General features: G+C 62.0%; 3 protein-coding genes across 5 annotated transcripts in view; 2 read left to right on the top strand and 1 right to left on the bottom strand.

Moving 5' to 3' along the window:
• Positions 1-609: 609 nt before the first annotated feature.
• Positions 610-26,977, bottom strand: part of LOC125696601 (aspartyl aminopeptidase) — a 43,952-nt gene continuing 17,584 nt past the window's right edge. The window contains exons 1-15 of one of the 3 annotated variants that reach the window (XM_048952468.1): positions 5,698-5,859; positions 5,182-5,263; positions 5,029-5,117; positions 4,836-4,949; positions 4,497-4,622; positions 4,240-4,370; positions 3,913-3,997; positions 3,358-3,465; positions 3,054-3,131; positions 2,653-2,733; positions 2,211-2,371; positions 2,040-2,079; positions 1,577-1,678; positions 1,066-1,233; positions 610-715 (exon numbers count right to left, since the gene is read on the bottom strand). In XM_048952468.1, the coding sequence (XP_048808425.1) occupies positions 665-715; positions 1,066-1,233; positions 1,577-1,678; positions 2,040-2,079; positions 2,211-2,371; positions 2,653-2,733; positions 3,054-3,131; positions 3,358-3,465; positions 3,913-3,997; positions 4,240-4,370; positions 4,497-4,622; positions 4,836-4,949; positions 5,029-5,117; positions 5,182-5,263; positions 5,698-5,748 (1,467 nt within the window). In that variant the 5' untranslated portion in view covers positions 5,749-5,859 and the 3' untranslated portion in view covers positions 610-664. Of the gene's footprint in view, positions 716-1,065; positions 1,234-1,576; positions 1,679-2,039; positions 2,080-2,210; positions 2,372-2,652; positions 2,734-3,053; positions 3,132-3,357; positions 3,466-3,912; positions 3,998-4,239; positions 4,371-4,496; positions 4,623-4,835; positions 4,950-5,028; positions 5,118-5,181; positions 5,264-5,434; positions 5,475-5,697; positions 5,860-26,977 lie in introns of those variants that run through there. The other 2 variants (XM_048952469.1, XM_048952470.1) reach the window with 2 other exon arrangements.
• Positions 9,715-14,164, top strand: DES (desmin). Its single transcript, XM_048952471.1, has 9 exons — positions 9,715-10,358; positions 11,811-11,871; positions 12,060-12,155; positions 12,243-12,404; positions 12,482-12,607; positions 12,721-12,941; positions 13,026-13,075; positions 13,266-13,348; positions 13,422-14,164. Exons 1-9 carry the CDS (start codon positions 9,805-9,807, stop codon positions 13,461-13,463), a joined length of 1,395 nt encoding a protein of 464 aa, XP_048808428.1. The 5' UTR covers positions 9,715-9,804; the 3' UTR covers positions 13,464-14,164.
• SPEG (striated muscle enriched protein kinase) overlaps positions 15,693-26,977 on the top strand; it is a 31,124-nt gene continuing 19,839 nt past the window's right edge. Inside the window, 4 exon segments of the mRNA XM_048952464.1 lie at positions 15,693-16,521; positions 25,048-25,137; positions 25,243-25,621; positions 26,629-26,977. Coding sequence (XP_048808421.1) covers positions 16,101-16,521; positions 25,048-25,137; positions 25,243-25,621; positions 26,629-26,977 — 1,239 coding nt within the window. The 5' untranslated portion in view covers positions 15,693-16,100.

Genomic DNA, 26,977 nt, shown 5'->3' on the forward strand with positions numbered 1-26,977 from the left:
CCCCCCTCCCCCCCCCCCCGTTTTATGCTGACGCCCCCCTCCGGTAGAGCGAGGCCAATGACGCCGCGTTCCGGGGAGAGACGGCAGAGCAGGGCGCCAATCACGACCTCCCTCGAGACAAACTCCGCCCCTAGGGGGCGTGTCATTCCGCAAGCATGCAGCCGCCAATCAACGGCCGTCCCTTGCCCGCCCTGCAGGCCTACTGGCTCCCGCCTGGGCCTCGACTCTGCGCCCTAGTCAATGGGCAGCGAGCACCAGAGCACACCCTCACACCCTGCCCGCCAGAGCCGGCTTTCGGGAAAGCAGGAGAGGCATCCCCAGCCGTGGGTCCAGCATTCCGAAGTGACTCCTCAGGGCCCTTCCTGGGGTAGGAGCACAGAGGGACTGGACAAAGCTGGAGATTTGTTGCAGTTGAGGCTAGCAGATGTGCAAGGCAGGAACTCAGGGCTGGCCTCAGCCCACCTACAGTCCCATCAGGGCCTTGGGGACAGCAATAGCTCCGAGGGCCATCCTTCACCCCAACTCCTCCGCTGGACAACCTTCTCAGCAGCTTCAGGATCCACAGCTGTCCCTTCCCCTCCTCAGCCAGACACACAGACCACTCCCCAGTGAGACAAAGATGCTTTAATCAGGGATGAATCCCACAATTGTTCTCCCACCGCACTCAGTCGACCATCAGGCTGCTGCTGACCACCGGCAGGAGCTCAAAGAAGCCCTGAAAGGAGAAGGTCCATCAGGGTGCGGGGCAGGGGCACAGGCAGCAGCTTCCCGATGGGTTACGTGCAGCCTCAGCGCAGCCAGCTGCTGCACAGAGCAGGACCGCGTCACCATAGTAACCCATCACTGAGTCAAGGCTAGCGCTGGTTGCCATAGGAACCATTTGGGGATGGCAGTCACCAGGGAAGGCTGGGATGGATGGTGGAGAGGCAAGAAGCACCTCCGGAAGCTCCTGGTATTGCTGCGTTGCCCCCATGCAGCAGGGAGCCCGCCCAAAAGGTAGGGCTGAAGGGGACGCAGAGCACAGAGCAGTGGGGATTTGGGGCAGCAGGCAGAGACCCGGCTCACCTTGAAAAGAGTGATGCTCTGCAGCACCCCCGAGGTGCAGCACATCTCTCGGATGGAGTGCATGGCCAGCTGCGGGCAGCCGATGTCCAGCACGCGCAGCCCCAGGCGGGAGGCCAGAATGGGGCCGATGGTGGTGCCACATGGGGTGTCATTGCGTACCATGAACTCCTGCATGGACACACGGGGTTGGCAGCTGCTCCCAGTGCCACACAGCCTCCCTTGTGGCTTCCACCAGGCTTAGTCCTAACGGGAGACATGCTAGGACAGGGAAGCTGCACAGTCTGTAAGCCAAGATGCCAAAGCCCCCAGAGAGCTTCAGTGAGGTCAGGCCAGACCTGCACTCCCTTCTATCCCTTGAGCTTGCTTGCCAGGACACCCGGCACAGCAGGGCAGTACAGACACCAGCAGGCATAGGTACAGTAGTGGAGAGGTAAGTTCCTGATACTGGTCCTGCCCTCCAGCACACGGCCTCAGCAGGAACTGGTAATACTCACCAGGGAGCTGTGCTCACCTGCAGAGGAACTCCCACTCGGGCCGCGATGTCCCGGATGACTGCCTCAGTGACAGCTGTGGAGGCGTAGCGCTGATTGCTGTTCACTTTGATGACAGGGCCCTGTGAAAGGGAAGACATGGGGTTTGGCACAGGGATATACTGTATTACTTACAGAATTCTAAGTGCTCAGTGCCCAGAAGAGACCCGTAGTCAGAAATGCTGTCCCACCCCCTGGATCCTATGAGTGACATGCTTGCCATGGGAACAGCCCCAGCTCTAAGCTAGGGAACATCTCCACAGATAGGACTGTGGTTCCATGTAATTAACTCCAGCAATGTGCACAACTGCACTGTGTGGCAGGACAAAGGTCTCCTGTAAAACTGCTGCTGAGTTGCACTCTGGACAGTGGCTGTGTGTTTCACGCTGCTGCTGAGCAGACAGATGGCACCAGGTATGGCGCAAAGCAAAGGGCTGTGCTCACCTTGTGGAAGGCTGGTCGATGATTCTCTTCATGCTTGTCCCTGCAAAAGAGACGTAGGAGTTTCATGCTGCAATCCTGCCTCCCCATTACAAGAACTGTCCCGCCACTATGCCAACAGGAGTGCAAAAGATGAGTCCCCACATACAACGTGGCAGGGTCCAGAATACTCACACATAGTTAGGGTGCACTGCATGGGCCATGTCAGCACTGATCATGTAGGACTTGGCCACCGCCTCCTCAAAGGCTGTCAGGTTTTGCGGTGATGCTGAGATTCGACGCAGCACCAGCTCTGTCAGAAGGGACTCGGCACCCTGCGCACTCTCTGACCCTACCTGCCAGGAGGACCATCAGCACAACCCACCCAGTACCAACCCAGCCACCTCCAGCACTCCAGGCCAGCTGAGTGACAGCAAGCTCCCCACACCCAGCAGAGAGGCTTCCAACTGCATCAGAAGTTCCCACTCCCTGCCAGGCCCAGGCTATGTGGTGGGGTGAGCAAACCCTATGGTGCTCCATGGGGGGTTGGGATGCAACTCCTTCTATTCATTGGTGCAAGGAGCACAGAACACAGAGCCCCTCTGTGTGCCAGCCACCCCACGGCTATGCTCCTCACCTCCTCGTTGTCATAGAGTGCAATGAGGCGCACATTAGGCTCCTGGGAGAGGGAAGGAACTGTGCATGAGTCTATCAGCGCCTGGAGAGACAGAGGAGGAGAAAGAGCACCAGCCTGAGTGCCACCCCATCCAAGGAAGCTCAGCATTAAGCTGGCAGGAACATCCCCAGGAAAGTCCAAGGCACCAAGAAAAGGAGCTGTGGGTACAGTGCCCAGTGAGCAGAATTCATCACCCTCGAGAGATGCTGGGAATGCCACATACTTGGCACAAGGGGGCAGCAACTATCCAACCCCAGGCCCAATACCTTTGCCATAGGAACCAGCTAACAGACCAGCAAAGTTAAGTCAAGGCACAAGAGGGCCATGACAAAACCCCAAGGCTCCTTCCCTCCTCCTCTCACCTGCAGAGCACAGTAGCAGCTGTGCAAGTTGTCCAGGCGTGGGGAGAAGATGAACTCATCAAAGGCACCGCCAAGAGTCTGCAGTCAGAGAACAAGGAGTAAGGCACAGATTTTAAGACACCAAAGAGCGGGTGGGATGTGTCCCCAGCCCAGTCCACACCTTTGCCCCCTAGGAGCCATTTCCTCTCAGTCTGCTCTCAGCCTTGTGTCCCCCAGGCAGAGGAAGCGTCCTGTGCATGGGACTGGGCAGTGCCAGCCTGCAGGCATGTTGCATACAGGTAAAAGGAGGCTCTGTTGTACTCACCGCTGGCTGCGTATCTGCCAGGCATAGTTCCAGCTCCACAATCTGCTCTGGTTTCACTCCCAGCTGTGAGCAGAGCAGGGAAAGCAGGACAGGGCTGTGCCGCTCTGTCTGGGAAAAAAGCAGAGCTGTGGGCAGTGCAAATGATGGAGAGTAGAGAAACTTTCGCATTCCCTTCTCACACTGCAGTCCTAGGCTTCCTGCCTATTAACACACTCTGCATCTGAGCCCTCACTGAGCTGTGCTCACAGGGCATAGTGAGGGGCTCTCTGCCCATTGCGCAACCTCCCCTCCCTCCTCTAAGACAAAAGGGAGTCTATATGTGACAGTTTGATGGGGGACTTTCCCTTTCCTTTAGGATGGCTGCAGGTTGGGGTGGGAACAGAGAACAGTGGAGCACATGTGCTGAGTAAGTGGTTCTGGGGTGGAACTGAGAGTATGTAGCTATGAATGGGAAGGAGAAGAACTTGCTGGCAGGGAGCCATGAGGACAAGAGATCAAAAGATGGCACATGGGAGACCGTAGTCAGCCCCCCACTGTTCTTGGCAACCTACTCACCTGGGCTGTAGCAACACCAGCTGTGTGCTCTGTGGCTGGCTCTTTTTCCAGCTCCTCCTGCACAGCAGTAGCCAGAATGGGAACCCTGCGGGGAGACAGTGGCAGCAGCTCCAGGGCATTGCTCACCCCTTGGGGACTGACTGCCATGCTGAATGGAGTAAGGACACACTAAACTTTAAGCACAGACCTATTGTGCCACCCTAGGACACCCCAGTGCTCTTCCCCCAGCCCTCCACTGTGAGTTAAGCCATTGTAATCAGCAGCTGCCACAGGTTGAGAACTGGGGCTGGGCACTGCTCCAGCTGGGAGAGCTGAGCCAGGCCTTACAGGTGATGTTCAGTGTTGGGTCCAAAGTTCTCATTGATGCTGCGCTGCAGATGGATGGCCAGATGGGGGATGCGGAGAATGGGCCGTTCCACGCACACCAGTCGCTGCTCCAGGCGCCCCGTGTTCGGCTCCTGAAATACCAGCAGGACTGCTAAGCTGCCTCGCTGGGCCAGGTCTGCAGGACTGGGAGGTCACAGGAGTAGCAGCATGTCCTACTCCACAGCCAAGCCACCGTCCCTACCCCAAGCCGGGCTCACCTTTATGATCACCCTTCCTGCCACGGTGAGGTCACGGTCAAACCAGGTATTCCAGATGCCGCCTCCATAGGTCTCCACACCGACCTGCAAGGTGCCCACCTGCCCCCGCTTCGAGCGTCGTTTCACCTGGATGAGTGCAGAGATAACACCACGGACTGGGACACCGGTGGGGACCGGGCAGAGCATGCCCAGAGCCCACCAGTGTGCCATGAGGCCCTTTGTAGGGAGGGAAATGCAAAAGCGGAGCAGTGCGGGCACTCAGCACCCTGCAGGGGGTGGCAGGGAGATGTCAGAGGGCACAGGGGCTCAGAGCAATTAGGCGTGTCAGGAAGGTCTCACCCTGAGGCAGGGGCTGTCGGTGTGTGCCCCGAGCAGGCTGAACCCATTCCCCGGCTGGAAGCGGCCCCCGACGGCGAAAGCGATGAGCGTGGAGAAGTTCCTGGTGACAAAGTACTGCGGGGAGGGGGGGTGCGGGGCAGGCCGTCAGGGCCGCACTGCCTCTTCGGCCCCCAGCCCTTGGCCCCGGACCCACCTTGCAGGAGGGGCGGATGTCCCAGTGCTCCGTCTCCTTCAGCTCCTGGAAGCCGGCCTGCAGCAGGCGGCTGCGGCACTCGGCCACCACTGCGGGGAAGGCACGGTCAGCCGGCGGTCGGTGCCGGCTGCGGGGCGGCGGGGCGGCTCTTACCATGGTAGGGCGAGGGGCCGCGGTTGATGAACCTCACCAGCTCCTGCGCCGCCGCCTGCACGGCCTGCTTCGGGCCCACCGCCTGCGGGCACCGCCACCGGGGTCACGTCGGAAGCAGCCCCGCTCCCCGAACCGCCGGGGCCGGGCCGCGGGTTCCCCCATCCCTCCCGGTGCCGGGGGCGGCGCACGACGGCGCCGAACCCCCCCGGCTCCGTACGGCCTCCCGGCCCCGCTGCCGCCTCCCGCCCGGTACCTGCATGGCCGCCGCCGCCCCTCCCCGCGCCGCGCTGCGCCGCGCCGCGCGCGCCCCTTGCTGGAGGGGAGGACCGACACCTCCGCGCGGGGGAAGGTCGCGGCGTAACGCAGCGCGGCGCTCCGTGTCCCCGTGCATCCCCCCCCCTCTCCCCCCCCCCTCGCCAACGCGAGGCCTCGGGGCGCGTTGAGAGATGGGAAACTGGTGGTCCCGTTGCCGTGACCCCGACAGCCCCGAATCTGTGCTCCCAGCCCAGCACCTGCCTTACATCCCCCGAAAAAAAACAAGAGGAACGGGGCTCCCATGCCTCCCATGCTCCCATGTCCACCCCGCCAGCGGACAGCTGGGGGTCTCCATGCCAACAGCGGCCACCGCAGCCAAACACGTCGTGCCGGATACACCGCGTGCAGCCTCCTGCCGGGGGCTCGAGGTGCATGGGTCAGCTGCGGGCCCTCAGGTCAGGGGCTGCTCACTGCACCCAGTGGATGGATATGGGATCAGGGTGCCAGGGGTGTGGGTGAGTGGCGGGGCCGGGTGTGGCCGCGCTGCAGTGGGCAAAGGGCAGCGCCTTGGCACGCTGCTGCTGATTCCCAGAGCCGCAGGGTCTTCCTGGAAAAGCTGCCAGTGGCTATTCCTGGGTGCTCCCTGACTCACCCTGCACCTGCTGCCCTGCGCCCCGTAGCTGCCCCACCCTGCAGCACTCAGTGTGGCTGGGACCCTCGCTGCAGAGCTCGTGACCCACCGCAGGGTTCCTGCATGCGCCCTTGGGTGTGCAGTGCAGAGGGGACCGGGGGTTGCGGTGCCGTGCCGTTTCCCGTGGTTATGGGGCCACGCAGCTGGAGCTGAGCCCCACTGGAAGGGGTTAAGGGCCAGGCAGCCAGGATGGATGTGCAAAGCTCCGGGAAGGGCCGCCTCCTTCTCCTGCAGCCTGCCAGCCCCCCAGCACCCGCCCTGCCAGGATGAGTGCAGGGATGGCAACTATGCTGCTGCCGAGCCCCCAGCCCAGGCCACGTGTCCCTGCATGGGAAAGTGAAGTCAGTGCCCGGGCATTGCTGGAGGCTGAGCACACGGCTGCCCTTACACCAGCCACCAGCCATGCAGTGGGATGGAGTGAGTGCTGCCTCATCTTATTGGTATGGGTGATGTCATCAAGGCCACGGAGATGGACGACCCAGCATTCTCCTGGGCTGTGAGGGTGGCAAGTTATCCCACATCTATGTGGGCAGCCAGGTCAGCTGTGGGCATCCCCATGGCCTGTGGGACAGGTGAACATCACCAGCATCCCCATGGGTCACAGCTAGTTGTGGCTGATCAGTACAGGCAGCCTCACAGGGCATGGAGGTGGTTGTCCTCGAGCATCCACATAGGCCCTAACAAATGCCACCATAATGTCCCCCTGGACAAAGGTGAAAACACGTCCCACACACTCACATGGATCGAGGGGGCCATGCCCTGTATTCGTATGGATTATGGGGTCAGCCAGCCACTCCAAGCATCCCCATGGCAATTGTGTTACACCCAGCATCCCCATGGCACTCAGGGACAAGCAGCCACCCCCAGCATCGCTAAACCTGGGAAGGGAGGAATGTGGACTGGGGCTGCTTTGTGCCCATGCTAGCAGCCTGAAGGGAGCAGCAAACAGTGATCTGTGGCTTTTGGAGGCACCCAGGGCTCCATGGGACCCCGGCACGCTGGCTGGGCTGCACTCCAGGCACGGAGGAAGAGTGATCTCCTATTTAGACAATAGCACGCGCCTAAGAGAACAGGCGTCCGCTCCTTCCCTGTTAGGGTAAAGGCGCCTCAGAGACTCGTGTCTGTAAAAGGAGCGGGATGGAGGGAGACGGCCGGGGGCCAGCGAAGTGGGGGGGACACCCTGGCTGCTCCTTTCTCATCCTCATCAGCAGAAGGCCAGACAGGGCCCAGACCTGCCCAGCAGCACCGTGGTATGAGACTGAGTGGCAGCCGGTACCCCAAACCCTGCATCCCGCCCGGCTGCAGCCCCCAGTGCCCGCAGCCCCAGAGAGGCTGTGCCCGGATCCCCGCGTGCCTTAAATCCCAGGGGAGCAGCGGGGAGGGAGGTCCAGAGAGGAGGGCTGGCTGCGGGATGCAGCTGGCTTGGCTCACGGTGTTGTTTGACATTCTGGCTCCCGACGCCTTCATCCCGGGGCCCGGCGGGAGCTGGGGCCAAGCCAGCGCTGGGGATTGGGGCCCCATTCCCAGGCTCCATCTGGGTCAGCATGGCCTGGGCTGAAGCCGAATGATGCTGAGCGTGGTGGGGGATATTGTTTGGGGCATTGCCTCTGCCCCGGTCCACAACTGGAGGGACCATGCTAAGTTTGTCTCCAGTGCTGTGGAGTGGGACAAACCCAGCACATGGCTGAGGACCCATCTGCCCACATCTCCACTTCCCGCTTCTCCTGCCTCCTTCCCACACCATGGAGAAGGGAATTTCCTAAGACGCGTCTGTCCCTCTGTCGGCCCCATGCCAAATGCAGGGCCTCTGTCCTGTGATGGTGTCCCGGAAGGCTGTAGGGTGGCCAAGGAAAGGCCACTTCAGAAAGTGCATTCCAGAGTGGGGTCAGCACTGTGCTGGGAGCCACTCCCCATGCAGTGTGTTGACCCCAACCCTGACCCACAGCAGTGGGATGGAGTCACTGGAAGGGACAACTGAGCAGTGGGGCTGTGCTGGCATGGGGACCCGTGTGTCCCTTCACATCTTAGCCACGGGCTGATGCATGGGGTCAGAGACGAGCTGGGCATGGTCAGAGCAGGGAAGGGGGGCAGAGGGAGGAACGATGCTGTATGTTTTTCCATCTTCTCCTTCTCGTCCCTCAAGCCCCCCCTTACACAATGTCCCCCCCGCTGGGATGAAACAGCCCCATCTGGAAATACCTTCCCTTTTAAAGTCAGGCTCCGCTGGGCAGTAAGCACCGTCCGGGAAGCCACGGTGTTATTCTGTGTCTGGGCAGCCTGGAGAGACTCCAAACAGAGGGAGGGTCTGAGGGGCACAGCCCAGATGTGGGATCCTGACCATCTGCCCACGTTCACTGCCCCCAGCCCCTCACTGTCCTCAGGCTGTAGCGCTGAGCCCAGGCACCACTCTCTGCATGCATGGGGCTGGGAGGTGCAGGGCTGAGCGCTGCTCCTGCTGCTGAGTCACCCTATGCTCAGTGGCACAACAGTCCCCTGTGCCAAAGCGTCCTGGGGACAGTGGTGCAAGGACCGTGCCGTCTCCCGGAGCAGCCTGGTTTGGGTATGGTAGGGAGCACTCTGTGGGCAGTAGGGCCTGGGGAGCAGGGGGCCTCCCAGCATGGCCACCCCAGAAGTACAAGCAGCAGCAACTGTCTTTTCCTTGGAGAGAGATGTTCCCAGGGCCCAGGCATGCTAATCCCTGCATGGGGGGTGACAGTGACAAGGGGGAGGGCAGGGTCCCCATCCATGTACCTGGTACAGACAGGGTTAAGAGGGTGCCTCCCCAGCTATAAATACCACTGATGTCCCACGCGGATGAGTATGAGGCTATTTTGGTTGGGTGCCTGCTGCTTCGGGAATGTGCCAGAGCCAAGACTCGGGTGACGTCACTGTCACTGGGCTGCTCTGCACCCCAGCACCTGCTCTGGGTCACTCAGCACCACCTCGAGGGTGCCCAGCCCCACCTCGGACCCTTGTGTGCCAGAAAGTGGGCTCGGGGTGGTGGTAATTCCAAGCACGCTCAAGTCAGGGGGACCCACACTGCTCCCTTCCTGTGTCCCCCCCCTCTGAGGGCATGTCCCATAGTGGGGATGGTATCTGGCCCCACACAGAGAGCTGAGCCTGGTACTCTCGCCATGGGGCAAGTTGGGATGCTGCTGGGGTGCATAAGGCCAGTTTAGTCAGTGTGCCCCGCTAGACCATAGAGTTTGGGCTCCAGGAGTGGAAAAGTGCTGAGTTCACTTCTTACTCTCTGGCATCAGCCCAGTGTCCGCTTCAATGGGAGCACTGTGCCCCAGCTGGGGTCAGGGCAGTGCTGGGGGGTTCGCCATCCACCTGCCCCCATCCTTTTCCTTAGTCCCACAGCAATGTTGCTCAGGAAGGGGGAATGTGCTGAGAGGACTGTGGCAACAAGGAGAACCCTAGGGGGGCTGTGAGCTGTCGGGGGACTGCTGGGGGGCCACGGCCCAGCGGTGCCCACAGGTGAGTGCCGAGGGCGGGGGCTGGCAGCCGTCCCCTCCAGCAGCATCCCCCAGCTGTCCCGCAGCAGGAGGGGCCGGTGATGTCAGCAGGATACAAATAGCAGCGGCGCAGGACGACTCCCGACGCCTCGCCGAGCTCCAGCCGCTCGCCAGCCCTGCTGCCTGCTCCCTGCTCCCTGCCGCCGCCTCACCGCCACCATGAGCCAGTCGTACTCCTCCAGCCAGCGGGTCTCTTCCTACCGCCGCACCTTTGGCGGCGGCACCTCGCCGGTCTTCCCCCGTGCCTCGTTCGGGAGCAGGGGCAGCGGCAGCTCTGTCACCTCCCGTGTCTACCAGGTGTCGCGCACCTCGGCCGTGCCCACCCTGTCCACCATCCGCACCACTCGCGTGACACCGCTGCGCACCTACCAGAGCGCCTACCAGGGGGCCGGTGAGCTGCTGGACTTCAGCCTGGCCGATGCCATGAACCAGGAGTTCCTCCAGACCCGCACTAACGAGAAAGTGGAGCTGCAGGAGCTCAACGACCGCTTTGCCAACTACATTGAGAAGGTGCGCTTCCTGGAGCAGCAGAATGCGCTGATGGTGGCCGAGGTGAACCGCCTGCGGGGCAAGGAGCCCACGCGCGTGGCTGAGATGTATGAGGAGGAGCTGCGGGAGCTGCGGCGCCAGGTGGATGCGCTCACTGGGCAGCGGGCGCGCGTGGAGGTGGAGCGTGACAACCTGCTAGATGACCTGCAGAAGCTCAAGCAGAGGTGAGGGGGCCCTTTCCTCTCCAATCCCTCCTTGGGAATGGCTCCAGCCCTGGGTAGACCTTTCTGGCATCCCCCTGGGTGCTCACCACCGTGGCCCCGCCGCTCCATCCCCTCACCCCTTCACTTCTCCCTGTGTGTGTCTCCTGCTGGGCACCCATCCGCAGGGCACGCGGCAGGGCCAAAGCCTTGGCACTATGTCTGCAGGTCTTGGGAGGGCATGGGGTTACCTAAGCTGTGGCACAGGGAAGGTGCACACCAGCCCTTTGGAGGTGCTCAGGGAGCACCTAGTGGGAGGAGGTCCCCAGCAGCAGGAGGTGTCCCTTGCACTCTTGTGTAGTGATGGCACAGGATCCCTGGAGCCAGGGATGAGGGAGCCCTGCTCTTCACAGCAAGAAGAGCTCATGGCTGATCTTAAACCTGATGGACAGATAGACAGATGTACAGAAGCAGGGAGGGCTGTGGGGTGTGGGGGGGGATTCTGCTGGCTCCGGATGCGGGGGAGGGAGGGGAGGAAGCGGCTGCACTTCCGCAGGCCAGCAGTGCTCCCGGCCTGCTGTGGGTGCTATGGTGCACCAGGAACTGAAAGGGCTTCCAAGCTCTGTAGGGATGCCTTAGGGTGGGGATGAGGCTGGGGCCTGGGGGAATGGCCACTGGGATGAGGGACACTGCGGTGCAACCAGCACGGGGCCAGCAGGCAGAACCTCTGGTCCTGAAGTCCAGGTGTTGGCTGCTGTGCCATCATGGGGATGTGGACAGGGAAGGTTGGAGACCCCACCACTGAGGGATGACCCAGCAGGAGCAGCAGCTCAGGCTGGAGCAACTGATGCTGTGAGGCTGACTGCAGTCGGCTGTCCTGCCACCCACCTGCACTGCTTCTGTAGGACGACCCCAAATGTCAGGGGAGGAGCAGGGCACAGGACAAACGGGTGTCAGGTTCCTGCATTACTGTGCCAACACAAACAGGCACCTCTGTCCCCTTGAGACTCTGTGAGCTGCAGCCTAGGGCACAGGGCAGCCCCCTCCCTTGTCACAGCTCCTGGGGTGCACTCCATACTCACAGTCTCCAAAACCCATTGTCTCACTCTGGCTCCCCACATTCTGAGCCAGGTGCCCAGCCCGTCCTGCTGTCCCCATGAGTGACTCAGCCAGTGGCTGCCTCTCAGGACCCTGTCCCCCAGCTGCCGGCCACTCGTCCCTATAAGGGCCGGGGCAGTGAGCATGACACGGAGCTGACCTCATGCCTTTGTGCTCCCGTTGCCGTTGACTATAATAGGGAATGGGAGGAAGAACCCCTGGCCCCCAGCCAGCCCTCTCTCCGCCTGCTGGGAGTACAGGACAATCTGCTGTGTTCCCACCAGCCACGCTGTGCTTGGGAACAGCAAGAGGAAACACCAATGCTGGGGGACAGAGGTCTCTCCGGGTGTCCCCAAATGCCTCCTTCTCTGTCTCCAGGCTTCAAGAGGAGATCCAGCTGAAGGAGGAGGCTGAGAACAACCTGGCTGCTTTCCGAGCTGTAAGTAGACAAGTCCCCACGCTGCCTGGACACCTCTGTCCTCCTTGCCCCCTCCTCAAGCAACCAGTGCCCATCACTGAAGCATGGCTGTGGGCACAGCTTTGCCATTTCCAGCCTTGGCTGGTGGTCCCTGTGCAGCCCGAGGGTGCCTATCACCAGCCCTAACTCCACTCTCTGTGTCCTCCCAGGACGTGGACGCGGCTACGCTGGCACGCATTGACTTGGAGAGACGCATCGAGTCCCTGCAGGAGGAGATTGCCTTCCTCAAGAAGGTGCACGAAGAGGTAGGTGCGGGGCAGTCCCATGGGCATGGCTGGGGCTGGGGAATGGAGCAGGGAGCGGGGCCCTGACACACCCCTTTGTGTCCCCAGGAAATCCGCGAGCTGCAGGCTCAGCTACAGGAGCAGCATATCCAGGTGGAGATGGACATCTCCAAGCCCGACCTGACAGCCGCGCTGCGGGACATCCGCGCGCAGTACGAGAGCATCGCCGCCAAGAACATTGCCGAGGCTGAGGAGTGGTACAAATCCAAGGTGTGGGGCTGGGGATGGGCTGGGGGTCGGTGGGTCCATCCCCATGACAACATCTGCTAACCACATCCTCTCCACAGGTGTCTGACCTGACTCAAGCAGCCAACAAGAACAACGATGCCCTGCGGCAGGCCAAGCAGGAGATGCTGGAGTACCGCCACCAGATCCAGTCCTACACCTGTGAGATCGATGCCCTCAAGGGCACGGTGAGCCATAGGCAGCACAGAACAAACCCCGGGCTCTCCAGGAAGGACTTTGGGGTGCCCCAGAAACACTCCATGTGCCACCCCCCTGCTGACACACACCACTGTCTCCCCAGAATGACTCGCTGATGCGCCAGATGCGAGAAATGGAGGAGCGCTTTGCAGGGGAAGCTGGCGGGTACCAGGACACTATTGCGCGGCTGGAGGAGGAGATCCGGCACCTGAAGGATGAGATGGCCCGGCACCTGCGCGAATACCAGGACCTGCTCAATGTCAAGATGGCCCTGGATGTGGAGATCGCCACCTACCGCAAGCTGCTGGAGGGCGAGGAGAACCGGTGAGCGGCAGGGGGAAGCAGGACAAGGTGGGGGCGTGGTTTTGGGGTGGTTGGCGCTGAGTTCTTCCCTCTGTGTCCGTGCAGGATCAGCATCCCCATGCACCAGACCTTTGCCTCTGCTCTCAATTTCCGAGGTGAGTTGGGCTGAGCCCTCGGGGGTTCTGATGCCAAGCTGAGCTTGGGAAGGGAGAGGGGCACATGAGGTGTTTGGGTGAGGTGGGGTGACCTAGGGCTTCTGGAAACCCTCTGCCCCAGCCCCAGTGCCATCTTCCCATGCCACCTGTCTTCATGGTCGTTGTCATCCCTGTGTTCCCCTCCCTACAGAAACCAGCCCAGACCAGCGTGGCTCCGAGGTGCACACCAAGAAGACAGTGATGATCAAAACCATCGAAACTCGTGATGGAGAGGTGAGCACTGTGGGGAGACAGATGGGAAGTGGGTATCGGGGACATGGAATCATCTCACATTCCTTTCCCTCAGGTGGTGAGTGAGGCGACCCAGCAGCAGCACGAGGTGCTGTAGAAGACTCTATCCCTGTGCCCAGCCGCCCTTTCGCCTCCCCCAAGCCCGTAGTTCCCCCCGACACGGCCGCCTCCGGGCACGGCCCGGGTTCCCCCCGCACCCCCGGGCTCTCTACTTCGGCTTCGCAAGGCTTCGCAGCTAGCGCCAGGATCAGGGCCGGGCCGGGGGGCGGCAGAGAGGGACGGAGGGAACAGGCAGGAAGGGGTGGGGGGAGCAGGTGGTGGCCTCGGGTCCCAGCAGCGGGTTCTGCATCCCCCCCCGCGCCCCGCAGCCGCTCCCCCCCCGCTCGGGGGCGGTCCCGCAGGAGCAGGAGCCCGTCTCCCCGCACGGCACCGCAGCCCGGCCCGGAGCTGGAGTTTCTCCTGGGTGGGGCTGCAGCGATGCCGGGGACGGGGAGAGGTTGGGGTGCTCCGGGGGCCGGGGCTCTGCGCTCCCCCCCACGTGCCCTAGAGGCAGCCCCGTCCGGGGGCGGGTGTGGGGGAGAGGCTGCGCGGGGACGGGGCTGGCTGAGCCGAGAGGAAACCCGTAGGTGGACACAGGAAAGAGCAGGAGTGAGTGAGTGGGAGAGAGGGGGCAAAGAGAGAGAGGAGCCGGAGAGAGGCCCGGGGGCCAGGGCCGGCGCCCCCACCCCTCGCCCCACCGCACCCCCACCCCACCGCGTGTACGTGACTACCGGCGGCTGAAATAAACAGAGGAGCATCGCCCTGCCTCCAGTGCATCTATGGGGCGTGGGAGGGGCAGGGGGTGGCGCACAGAGGAGCATCGGGGGTACTCAGTTCCACTGCTGGGGAGCAAGCAACCCTGCCGATACCAGGACCGCAGCAGAGCCCGTCCCCGAGGGGAACTGAGCCTTGAGCAGGCTCAGAGTGGCTCTGGGATCCCCATGTTCTGTTGGGACTCTCTGCCTGCTGAGAGGTGTCCACCATTCCCAAAACAGCCCTGCTGGGCTGGCCCCCAGCACACGGAAGGACATTCTGTGCTCCCCCGTCAGGGTCACAAGGTGTTGAGATGGCTCTCAGCCAGTGCTGCCCCTCTCTGCCTTCACCGAGCCCAGTGGGATGTTTCAGCGACAAAAAACAGGTGTCCTCAAGCTTCTGCCAGCGACGCGGATAGGGCTGCCTCCAGAGAGGCAGCACAGCTTCCTGTCTTTTTGAGGACCCCCCTTTTTTGGCTGCAGGACCAAAGACAAGGCTGTAGGGCATTCAGACCCCAAGAGCTTTGTCCAGCAGGTGGCCCTGTGGCATCGAGGACTGCCCTGGGGACAGACGACACCACCGGCCACTTCCCTCCCTACCTAGCTGGTGGAGCAAAGTCTCTGCCTTCTGCCCTGACCCCACCTTACCCATCGCTGCCACCCCCTTGAAGACCCCCCGCACCGCAGCTACCCCAGGGGCTGCCCTGTGGCAGTTGTTCCCTGTCACCCCTGAGGCTGGGGACAAAGTGGGGAAGGAGCAGTTCTTAGCACTGAGTTGCAGCAGAAGAGGCCCCAGGGCTATCACAGACTTTTTCTCTGGTTCTGCTGGGGTCTGCCCATCTGCTTTGCAACCCTGGGTGTGGGCAGCGGGTTCCCCAACCCTGGCATGTCCCAGGGCATCACAGCTGCTCCCCTACATGCAGAACATCGGTGCTGGTGCTGTGCCACTAATCAGCTGCCCTTGTGCTGGTGGCCGCTGGCTCTGCCAAAGCCAGCCAGTCTCATTCACAGCAGGCGAGCAGCGTGCCATATCGTTAACGTCCCGCTCACCCAGATTTACAGCCCTTGGAGAGGGTGGCTGGGGCCAGGTGAAGAGATGTGTGCCATAAATCCAGAGCTGGGGAAGCCCTGCCTTGCCTGGGGGTGGCGAGGCACTGTGTGGCACGGGTAGCCCTGGCTGCTGGCTGAAGAGATGCACCCCAAAACCCACAGCCCTCCTTGGGGATGGAGTGCAGAGCCCGGATCCTGTCCCAGTTCACCACAGGGTCTCGCGTTGCAGGAAGCATGACGGTGTCCTTTCTCTCCGCATGCCACCAGGGTCTCTATGTCCCGATCCGGTGACACGGCTGGGAATGGGGAAGGTGGGGGGGAAGGCTGGTTCCCCTCCGGCCTCACTGCTAATATGGAAAGGTGCTGGCCCCTTTCTATCTTTGCAAGAAGAGCTGGGCTGCAGAGCTGCGTGGCGGGCGCGGAGAGGGGGAGCCTGGCCAAGGAATGTGACATATCAGAGGCAGCTGCCACTTCAGGAGAGGGGGCAGAGGGAGCGCAGCTCTGTGGGGGCCGCACGGGACGGGTGAGGGGGGAATGTGAGGGCCCAGCGGCAGGGCAGCGCCGGCACCGTGGGACCCGCACAGGGCAGCGGCGGAGCAGGTGCCAAGGTGTAGGGTGGGCAGGGGTTGTGGTGGAGCATGGTGCACGGGTGCTGTGCTGGGTGAGAAGCGATGCAGTGAGCAGCAATCTGAGCCCCCAGCCTAAAAATAGTACCCAGCTTGCCCACGGCACCACGACCTTCGGGGCTGTAGCCGGCCTGGGGGAGGCTGTGAACCAAACGGCACCTGGAGAGGGGGGCCACCTCGCTGCCGGAACCCCCTGGTGTGCGCCAGGAAGGAAACTGGGGCGTGGGACTGTGGCACTGGGGAGGTGAGGAAAGGAAAGCAAGCAGCATGCACCGGGCACAGACACGTGGCGGCACCAGCGGGGCCAGTGGGGAGTCCGGGAGGGTGATGGGGAGAGCCCCTCCGAGCCCCGGCATCCCCCCGAAGCGTGCCAAGGTCACGGCGGAGCAGGGGACGGCTGAGAAGGGCCCCACTCGCCTGGCGGCACCGGCCTTTGTGCGGAAGCTGAAGAACGCGGCCATTGGCACTGGCTGTGACATCCGACTGCGGGTGGTGGTGGTGGGGAACCCCCAGCCCAACCTGCGCTGGTACCACAACGAGGAGCAGCTGGCCCCACGCGGGGAGGAGTACGGCACGCTGTGGATCCGGGACAGCACGAAGGAGGACGCCGGTGTATACACATGCATCGCTGAGAATGAGCGAGGAGAGGCCATGACTAGCGCCGTGCTGGCCATCATCGACATGGAAGGTAAGGGCCACAAGGCCACCGACACCGCTGCTCCACCACCACGGTTCCAGCATCCCCACCAGAACTGCTTCCCCATGCTGAAGGCAGTGACGGTACTTCACAGGCTTTCCCCACACGTTGTGCTCAAGGGCTGGCTGAGCTTGAGCTGTGCCATGTCTGATTGCTACGGGCTGGGATCACCTGTACTGGCAGCACCAGGGCAGCTGTGCAGCTGGGAAGCGAAAATGTGGCTGCAGTAGCCTCTGCCAGACGGGGCAGGATGCCAGGGCGTGGAGGGGTTGGAGCATGTGATGTTGAGAGCCTGCATGGGGCAGCAGGAGAGAGAGATTGGTCATGTTGTTTAAGTGTACGGCACCCCTGGTTCCCCTGCATCAGCCACCCCCGTGCACCAGTCCCCTTGAGCACAAGTGGCTGTAATGCCACCGCTGCAGCTGTAGCGGGCACTGGGGCTGCACTGGGGGCACCAGTGCTGCACAGGGGGAACTGAGACCCCCAAGTGTGGGGAAGCAGGGGGAGGAGCCTGAGGGATGAAGGAGGAGCTTATGCATGTAAGTAGGCAGGGCCTGGTGGTTAATTAGCAAGAGAGAAGGGACAGCATCAGCTTGATCTCCAAAGCCCCATGGCTGCCCTATGCTCAGCATTATGTGGGGTGTGTGTGGGGCACCTGGTTGCAGTGGGGGCCTTATCCTGAACAGAAGGGGGTTCATCACCCCAGGGCAGTGCCACCTCCCTGGAGCACTGAGGTGCTACCAGGGCTGCCTGGATGGAGGTGCTGGGCAGCAGTGCCAACGTGTGAGGGTGGCTATGCAAACACTGGGGTCATGGGTGAGGAAAGCACCAGGGTTGTGCTGCATGGGGAAGCTGTGAGGAAAAAGCATTGCTCTGTGTGGGGCTGGGTTGCTGGGGGAGCCACCACTGGAGATTATGCATTCCTGCTGGTTGTGAGCCTAGGGGTGTAGCACAAAAGTGTGCAGGAGCTGTCCTGCCCTGCAGTGGGGATATGTGGTCACTATGCATTGCACCTTTGGGGTCAATGGCACTGTGGATTGTGATGGGAGCACAAAGTGGCGCTTCATCCCTCTTTCACTCTGACCTGCAGTGTGTCTCTGCTCAGAGCTGCCTGATTTCCCCAGGTTCCTGTTCTCATTGTGCTGACGCATGCCTCCCTGCTCCCGATTCCCAGCCCTCATGGCCACGTTTCTGGAGCAGCCACAGGAGGCACAGAGCAGCCAGGGCTGTGGAGTGAATGTCACCCTGCCCCAGGCGCTCCCATGTGCTGTGTTCAGCAAACAGCCACCCAAAGCCAGCCCTAGGGCAGGGTTGTGGCTCTGCCCCGCTTTGGGGCACAGCGATCTCTGTATAGTGCCATGTTCCTGTCCTCTGCCTTTTCTCCCTGATGTGTGAACTGAGCTGCAGCTCTCCATGGGGCTGACAGCTCTCTCAAGGTGGCTCAGGTCACTGCTGGGGGGGCTCTGTACTGCCCAGCTCTGTGCTCAGGACCTCCTGCACTGGCTCCGCATTCCCCCCTGCTCGCACGAGCCCGATTTAGCTCCTCTAATCCCTTGCCCTGAATCTGTCGCTCCACCCCACTAATGATTTTCTCCTGCTCTTCTCCCGGGTCCCGTGAGTGTGTCAGTGCCTGGCATGGGGAGCAGGGAGTGTGCATGAGTCCAGGATGGGCTCCAGGGTTCCCCACCATCAGCTCCTTGCCCACTAATGCCATGTCACTTCCCAGCTCTACCTCCTGCCTTTTTCACCATGAGCTAGCTTAAATCACCTCTTCCAAACCCCACTAATCTCCTGCTAGAGAGCCCAGCCTCCTTAGCTGCGCCAGCAATGAGCGATGCCGAGGCTGCATCTTATTTCAGGGTTGGATCTGTGTGTCTTCAGCGCCCAACAGAGGGTCCTGCTCCTTGCCTCCACCTGCACTCAGCAATCAAAGCTCTGTGTAACCTTGCCTCTGCAGAACAGTCTGGGTGCAGGAGCAGGGAGGCGGATGAAGCAGTGCATATGTAATGCTCCCTGCATGGTGCTCTCTGCACGATGACCCTGCATGGTGATACCTGCTCTGTGCAGCCCCTGCCCCTTGGTGTAGTGAGATGAAGCCTGCCTGAAGCAGAGTGCAGGGCATGGGATGTCTCCTGTGGACTTAACACATTTTGGCACAGCTGTGCAGCTCCATGGCAGTGATCCCAGCACCTTCCGTGCCCTCCCTGACTCCCATTTTCCCCACAGCTATGGTGTACAAGGCTGTGGCTGGCGGTACTGAATGCACCCCACTTGACAGTGTCCCTGGTGGCTCAGCACCTCGCACCATTTATCTCGGTGCCTAATTTTAGGCCCTTACTCTGCAGAGCTGTGCCTGTGCCCAGTGCCAGCTGCCCCTTTCTCTAGAGCCCCTGCCAGCTCTCCTGAACGCTCTGCTCGCTCAAAGCCAGACACAGCCTGCAGCCTCCCCTTGCTGTCACCTTCTCTGGGCACTCTCTGGGGCTGCCTCAGTTTCCCTGTACTGCTGTGCCCACCCTAGCCCCTGGCATGCTATGGGGTGGGCAGTGTGCCTGGCTATGTCTCACCAGAGCCTGGCACAGCTGGAACGTGGGGAACAAAGCCTTTTGGGATCTCCTGGCTCTGTCTCATGACACCTGGGTGCAGGGCTTACTCTGAAGCTGTGCTGCTGGCCCCCTTTGGGGCACTGGGAGCGGGCAGGGGAGCAGCATGCAGCTGTCCAGTCAGTCACCTCCACCCCTGCCCTCTCTCCTGCTGTCGGGGGGTTATTTTTGCTGAGGAATGTGCCATCCCCTCGGATTCTCACAGGCTGTAGGGTTTGTGTTACATACGAGAAGCCGAGACCCAGGCCCGAGTATGGGTAAATATAGTACAGCTTCTGGGGGCTGTGTGCAGGTTCGTGGCCCCTTCCTCCTCCTGGTGCTGCCCCCCAGCTCCCACTACTGCCTGCTCCTCTCCTGTTGGTGTGTGCCATGCCCTGGTGGCACTGGGAAGGCTCTATCCCTCTCTCCATACCCTCTGTGCCCAGTGCCTTAGCAGCAGGGCTGGCACAGTGGGTAGGAAACATCCCCTCCCATCCCACTCTGTGCTCAAGCACCCCAGCCAAGGTCACACTGTGTCCCTGTGTCCTCAGGCTGCAGTGGGCACCGTGTGCTCAAGCATCTTTCTATCAGCAGCACGGGGATGCTGGGGAGCAAGGGTGGCTGTCCCTGCACACAGGCTGTGCCATGAGCAAGTGTCATTGTGGCATGTGGCACATAGCAGGGACAGGATCTGTGCCAGGGTGCATGGGGGACACTCAGCAAGACACTTTTCTTTAGGGGTGGCAGGGTGGCACCAGGCTGAGAGGGACATTGGTGTCCCTATGCTCCAGTAGGAAATCCCTTTTGTGCCAGCTCTGCCACTTATGTGCTTCGCCTGACGCACGGGGTCTCCACGGAAACCCCACAGCATCCCTCGGATGGTGGGGCTGTCAGCAAGCCTTGGTACGAGCAGCTCCCTTTGTACCTGCTAATTTGCAAGTTATTATGAAGCCGTGACAAGCTCCACGCTGGGAGCCGTGGGCCGGGAGGGGGAGTGTGGAAAAGCAGCCAGAGCTGCCAGGCATGGTGGTGTGCTTGTGGCAGTGCCACGCAGCGCCGGTGCTGAGCGTTGTGCTGCTGTCATCTGCGTTGGGGAGCGCTGAGGATCCCCGGTACTGAGCGGTGCTGAGTGCAGGAGCGGGGAGCAGCTCCGTGAATCTGGGCAGGGGGCTCGGCAGCCCAGCATCCCGCACAGCCAAAGCCATCAGGAAGGCAGAGGAGTGCGGGTTGTGTGCGTCTCCCATCCCGCGGTGCCTCCGCCACCTGTGCCCTGACCGTCCCCTGCCGCTGTTACTGCGTGCCAGGGCTGGCGGGAGGCGGAGGCGGAGGCAGGCGGGGGAAGGATGGAGGGAGGAGCACTCCAGTGATGCTTCATGATCACAGCCACAGCCCTCCCGAGAGCCCAACCTGGCGAGCCCCAGCCTCTCCCTCCGCCCTTCCCGGGAGGATGCTGGGGGCTCCACCGGGGCGCTGACAGCGGGGACCCCTCCAGTTGCGGGCTGCCGCGCTGCCGGGCCTGAGCGGCGGTCGCCGCGCCGCCGGGGCTCTGCAGAAGCATGAAGAAGATCTGGGTGAAGAAACGCTTCCAGGTAAGGGCTGCGAGCTGGTGAGCGCACGGAGAAACGGCGGTGATGTGGGGAGGAGGGGGGAAGCAGCGGGAAGCGGGCGCACGTCCCTCCTGGGTGGGGAGGGGGCGAGTCCGGCCTCCCTCCCCGGGCTTATCCCACCGCCAGCCCCGCCCGCAGAGCCGCCGGTTCCACGCAGCAGTGCCGGGCAGGTGTTCAGCATCGCCTTAGCCAGCACTGCTGCGAACCCATGGTGGGGGTCTTGTCCCCTGCCAGCCCTCCGGAGCCAGTGGAGGCGGCTGCATGGCTCCCCCCGGCCCCGCCGCCGGTGGTCACGGAGCTGGAGACGAGGCTTTGCATGCGTCATCCCCTCCGCGTCAGGAGCATGCCTGGCACAGCAGAGATCCTCCGCGGGCCTCTCCGCACGCTCCGCCGAGCGAGGAGCAAGGACGTCACCGGGCCTCAGCAGTGAGGGGAGGATGGGGGCATCCTGCCAGGAACCCTCTCGTGGGGCTCACAGCAGCACCCCACTGCTACACCCTACATGGGTGCTTGGCCACCCTGCTGTTACCCTGCTGGGTGTCCCCACAGTCCCCACCCAGGGGTGCAGGATGGGGACATGGTTCCCCCCGGAATGCTGTGGGGAGGTGACAGCCCTGCCCAGGTGTGGGGGCATTCATCTCCTCTGGAGGCAGTACCTGGCTGCCCCATCTGCCCTTGGGAACAGCCTGCATGCCAGGGCATGGTCCAGCTATGCTGGCCATGCTCTGGGCACACCACACAGGCTGCCTCCCTACTTCCCCTTGGCCCTGCTCTCTGTTGGCTTCACAGTTGGTAACACCAGTGCCATGTTGCTTGGCTCCATGTCCCAGGAGGGGGCTCTGCTCCATGGCCCCAGGAGTCCCACTTGCCCCATAGCCACAGCTATAGGGGTGGACGGCCCCCTGGCAGGACCCTGCATGAGGAGGGTGGGTCTACGCAGGCACTGGGGCAGTGAGGCAGGGCCAGGACCCACTGCACCTCACTGTGGGGCAGGGCTGAGGCTGAATGCTCATCTCCGCTGGCTTTTCTCCCCTTTTCTGTGGATGCAGGGTGGGCTCCTGGGGCTCCCCTGCACTGTTTCCTATGCTGAAAATGAACCCCCAAGCAGGGTGCATCGCTGGTGGCTGAATCGCCCAGATCTCAGCCCAATGGGGTTTGTCCCAGGCTGCTCCTGTAACCTTCTGCCCCCTTTCTGTCCTCCTCTTTGAAAGCAGAGGGCTGCTGCTTGGAGGTGACCCTGCATCACAGCATCTGTGGGATGCTGCTTTCTGAGCCGTGGGTGGGTGCCATGCCCCAGGGGTCTAGGCCAGGGGTCCTGTTATAGAGCAGAGGGCTGGGGCTCACCCCCCTCTGTAGCTGTGGGCCCTACACTGCTGGGTGCAGTCACCAGATCTGGTGGGAGCTGATGGCGCCAGTCCCCGGGGAAGCCGTGAGCACACCCGATAATGGCACTCAATTGCATTTTCATTTTTTAATGGGGGAATTATCCGCCGATGGTGCAGTTAATCACTCATCTATCTTTCCCTGGCCTGAAAGGCGGGCTGCAAGCCAGAACCAGCACAGGCAGTCGGGGAGGGGAGGTGAAGCCTGGCTCAAACTGGCTCAGCCTGAATACAAATGTGTCTCGTGCAGTCACTGCCCTCCGGCCAGCACCGCATTCTGGGAGGGGGCAGTGGGAGCCCCTTTGTGCTGCCCACTGGCACTGTGGGGGGCTGCAAAATGAGCCTGCTGCTCTTGTAAAGACATCTGACTGCTGGCTGTGCTTGTCTATCTGTCTGCCCCTGGGGCTGTCTGTCCCTGGGGACTGTCTGTCGTCCATTCCTGATGGCTGTTCGTTCATGAGCTTGCCTAGAAGCTGCAGGATGGGTGGGAGGCTCTGGGAGAGCCCCACTAAGGCTCCACAACGAGCAGCAAGGGCACAGGCTGTTGTTGCCCCAGAGAGACTCTGCTACCAGGCTGGGCTGAGAGCATCTCTGGGCGCTGGCAGCCCAGCCCTGCTACCTGCACACCGCATCTCCTGACCTACCTGCCTGCCTGCATCAGCATGGCTACCAGGTGGCCCTTGGCAAGCAGGTGCCCAGCCCTGAGCTACGGTGTGGAGGAGGGTAGGGAGCTGGCAGGGAGCTGCTGGCACCTCTGCCCCACGCTGCCATCCTGCCTGCCCAGACGGCGAGGCTCCCACGCCTCCCGCCCTGCGGGCTGGTCATCTCATGGCACTTATGCCAAATAGCCTCTCTCACAGCTGGCACGGCCACCACTAGGCTGGGTGTTGCTGTCCCCATGCTGGGCCCGTGCCCATGGCTGAGTCTGGGCCAGTGCCTGGAAGATGCTTGGCTGGCTCATTCCCTTTGCTGGCACGGGCAGTGGCTTCGAAGGTGCTGTGGAACATTTGGGCACCCGCCTGGGCGAAGCTGCTGACTGCAGGCAGCGGGACTGGCATGTACCATGTCACCCCTGGGAGCAGGAGGAGAGCAGCACCAAGAGGTGTGCGTGTGTGTGTGCTGGTGGGCATGCGCTGCACGTGTCCACCTACACTCGTGCACGGCTGTGTGCGTGGGGTGTGCGCCTGTAGATACCTTGGGGGCGTGCAGCCGGGGGTGTGCGTGAGGCTGTGCTGTGGATAACGCTTTCTTCTCTTTTTCTTTGCAGAAAACCGGCCACTCGCGGCGCTTCGGTCGCTTCACGCATGGTGCGTTGAGTTACCAGGATTTGCCCCCCCTGCTGGGATGGGGTCTGGCCCCCCCGCAGTACCAGGGAAGGGACAGTGAGCAGAGGCTGCACAGGGCTGCGCACAGCCCTAAAATGGGTTTAGAGGCTCCTGGTGTGTCCTGTGAGCGTGCCTTTGTCCTCGCAGCTCCAGGGGCAGGGGTGCTGCTGGGGAGCTGAGTACATGGTGGCAGGCATCCTGCTGCAATGGCAGTGATGAGACAGTTGGCGGTGTGCTGGGCTGCACCAGACCAGCCTGGGGAGGGATTAGCAGTATGGACAGTGTGGACCCCCACTGGGCTGTGGTGTGTGATGACAGGGCTGGAGGGCAGGGGATATTTCCTTTGACAAAGAGCTCTGCAGTATCAGCTTGTGATGGCTTGCATAGTGGTGGAAATGGTGATCCTTGTTGTCTATGCCGGTTTACTTTCCTGGGAAGGAGCAGTGCTCTGGCTCTGCACTGACTTGGCCACAACATGCCTGGGCACACAGTGCCCACAGTGCCCACAGCTTCCCTGAGAACAGCACTGATGCTCTCCCAGCCAGAACCACATTGTGGGGCACAGCAGCACCTCTGAAAACTTGCTGCAGGGGGGATTGGGGATGCAGAGTGCACACCAGGCCTGATGCAGCATGTGTGCCCCCAGGCACACATATCCAAGCGTGCCAGCACCTTTAGGAGTGCCCACCTGGGGCGCAGGAGGTGACGGCATGGAGCCCAGGGGACAGCTGGAGCAGCAGCAGGTACAGGTGCTGGCTGCTGTGAAGGCAGAAAGTGACCATGGTGTGGGGAGGGGACGATGCCATGTGCTTTACTGGAGCGATGCAGGGAAGGGGAGGTTGAATGTGGTGCTGATGATGTACTGACTGTGTGTGTGTAGTGAATTTGTGTAGGGAAGGCTGGTGCCAGACCCATGGCTCCTGCTATACAGAAGGGTAAGGCATCTGGCCCTGAACCAGATGATTGGCCAGCCCTAGCCCCATCCTTGGCCTCCAAGGCCAGCGCATGGTGCTAGGCTCTCTGAACTGGCACAGCCTGCCCAGCTGCTACCCTGGCAGGTCAATGCCTAATGGTAGCACAGGGACAAGCTGGGGACAAAGTCCTCCCCCAGTGCCCTACGCGTCTCTGCAGGCTGGGCCGATAACCGGGTGTTGATGTCTCTCTCTCTCTTGCTGCCCCTATGGAAGCGAAGTTTTCCGCTCCTGCAGGAAGCAAAGCTACGGTAGGAAGATGCCTGCCTCATGCCAGCCCTGCTCCCAGATGGGGCTCTGTGCCCCCAGCGTGCCTCCCTGTTGCAATGCCACCACTGTCCCCATCTCCATCACCCAGTTACATCCTCCTTCCCCTGCATTTCCACCACCACCACCATCCCTTATTCCGCCTCCATCCTACATAGCATCATCTGATGCCACTCCTGTCCCACGGTCTTTCCAGCCTTGGTCTGGCCTTTCCTGCTGGCAGCCTTCTGTGTCCCCCATGTTACAGTCATCCCTCTCTCACCCTTGCTCTTCTGCTGCCCGGAACTGCCTGTGCACTGCTCATCTGCTGCTGGAGCTGGTGGGTCTGTGTGGAGCAGTGTCAGCCTGGTCCTCGTGTCCCCTCACCCTCTGCTCTTCCCCCACAGACTCGGAGACTGGCGAGGATGAGCCCAGTGACCCCCAGGTGACGCAGCGCAGCGAACTGCAGGATGAGACAGCCTTCAGCACCCCCACGGGTGAGCTGCGGGGACACAGAGCTTTAGGGGTCCCCTTGGGGCAGCCCACCCATGGGATGAGCTGGGTGGGATACCACGTGGAGATGCCCACCACTCTCCTTCCAGGTGGCTCCGACACCCTGGTGGACACCTCCATGAACACGACACCAACCTCAGTGCTGGCCCTGTCTCAGGCGGAGGAGCGCTCCAGCTGGTCAGGCAGCCAGCAGACTGTGGTGGAGAAGGAGCCAGATGCCAACCTCCCCATGCGGGGACCCTACCTCCGCCCTAGTGCCTGGCAGCCACAGGGAACTCCAAGGCAAGCAAATGCGCCGTCACCACGTGGCACTGAGGTCCGGCACCTGGGTGTGGAGCCGCTGGTGCGGGCATCACGGGCTAATCTGGTGGGCACAAGCTGGGGGTCGGAGGATAGCCTTTCTGTGGCCAGCGACCCGTACGGCAGCGCCTTCAGCCTGTACCGAGGACGGGCGCTCTCGCTCCACGTGTAAGTAGCAGAGGGAAGTGCACGGAGGGGACATCGCTGGGGCCATCTCCTCCCTGCAGCCATCTTCTCTCCTCCTCCTGGGCTTTCTTTGCCTTCTCCATGCCCGGACAAGGAACGGAGGCTCTGAGCAGTAGGCACCTGGCACCGGTGAGGAGGGAATTGCCCTGGGGTGGGGCGCCTGGAGCGGGATCCCTATCTGCTATGGCCAGTTAAAGTTTGGGGGTAACCCCATCCGAACTGAACCTTTTCCTGGCCAGCTATGAGGGCTCTGCATGGCCAGGGACATGGGGCGCAAAGGTGTGGCACCCATGGACAAGCTGTCCCCACCACCCAGGGGTGGCAGTGTGGACAAGGGACATTCTTCCTCCCGAGGGCCTGCTGACATGCTCAGAGCCCCCGTCCCTCCCCAGCCCCGCAGGCCTTCTCCTTCGACCTCCATCCTCCCTTTGTGTTTGAGGCTGCTTGTTCCACCAGAACCTCATCTCCACTTTTTGATTTCTGCACTGCACATGCCAAGCCCTGGGCTGTGGGGCTGTGGGGGTGGGCAGGGATTTTGCGGGTGGCAGGGCAGGGGGACACGTTGGCAGCAGCACATGCACTGGGCGATGACTTGTGGCCTTGCAGAAGAGCTCTCTGCACTGCTCTGGCATGCTGGAATACCTCGGGGAGATGGGGGCACACCTCTGTTCCTGTGCTCTCATCTTGACTGAATGGCAGCTCTGGGAAGGGCACTTGTTGGGACACTTGTTGAGTGTCCCAGCATCACCACACTGCTGTCCTACATGGGTGTCCCTGGGAGATGAGACACCAGCAATAAGGCACCGCTGGGTCATACCAGCAAGCCAGCTCCCAGTGGCCTAACTGTGGCTGGATCTCCTCACTGTGGGCCACTGAGGGTCCAGGGGCTGTCCCCTGCTGTGCCCTACTGGGTGGTTGGGTTGGGACTCATGATGCAGCCATAGGTGAGGGTGGGCTCTGACTTGGTCTCCCTTGTTCTCCCCTTGCAGCAGCATCCCCCAGGGGGGATACAGGCGAGATGACCCCCACAGTGGTTCCGTCTCCCCAAAGCCCGGTGCTGAGCCTCCACACTCGCCAGCTGCCCTGCCGCTGACCTCCAAGCCGCCCATCATCCGCTCGCCGTCCCCAAGAACCGGCCTGTGCCCTCCCACACCCTCCGGAGCCACCCCGCAGCCCTCTGCTCGCCTCCCCTCCTCCTCCTGCACGCCCGTGACCCCCCGCAGGACATCTTCAGTGCCGGCTGACTATCAGGACACCGTCCCTGAGGAGTATGAGGAGAAGATCAAGAAGCCCAAGTCGCAGTCGCAGGGCAGCACGCAGGACTCCCGACCCGCCACC

This window comes from Lagopus muta, chromosome 8 (assembly GCF_023343835.1).
Source record: "Lagopus muta isolate bLagMut1 chromosome 8, bLagMut1 primary, whole genome shotgun sequence".
In the NCBI taxonomy this organism is placed as follows: Eukaryota; Metazoa; Chordata; class Aves; order Galliformes; family Phasianidae; genus Lagopus; species Lagopus muta.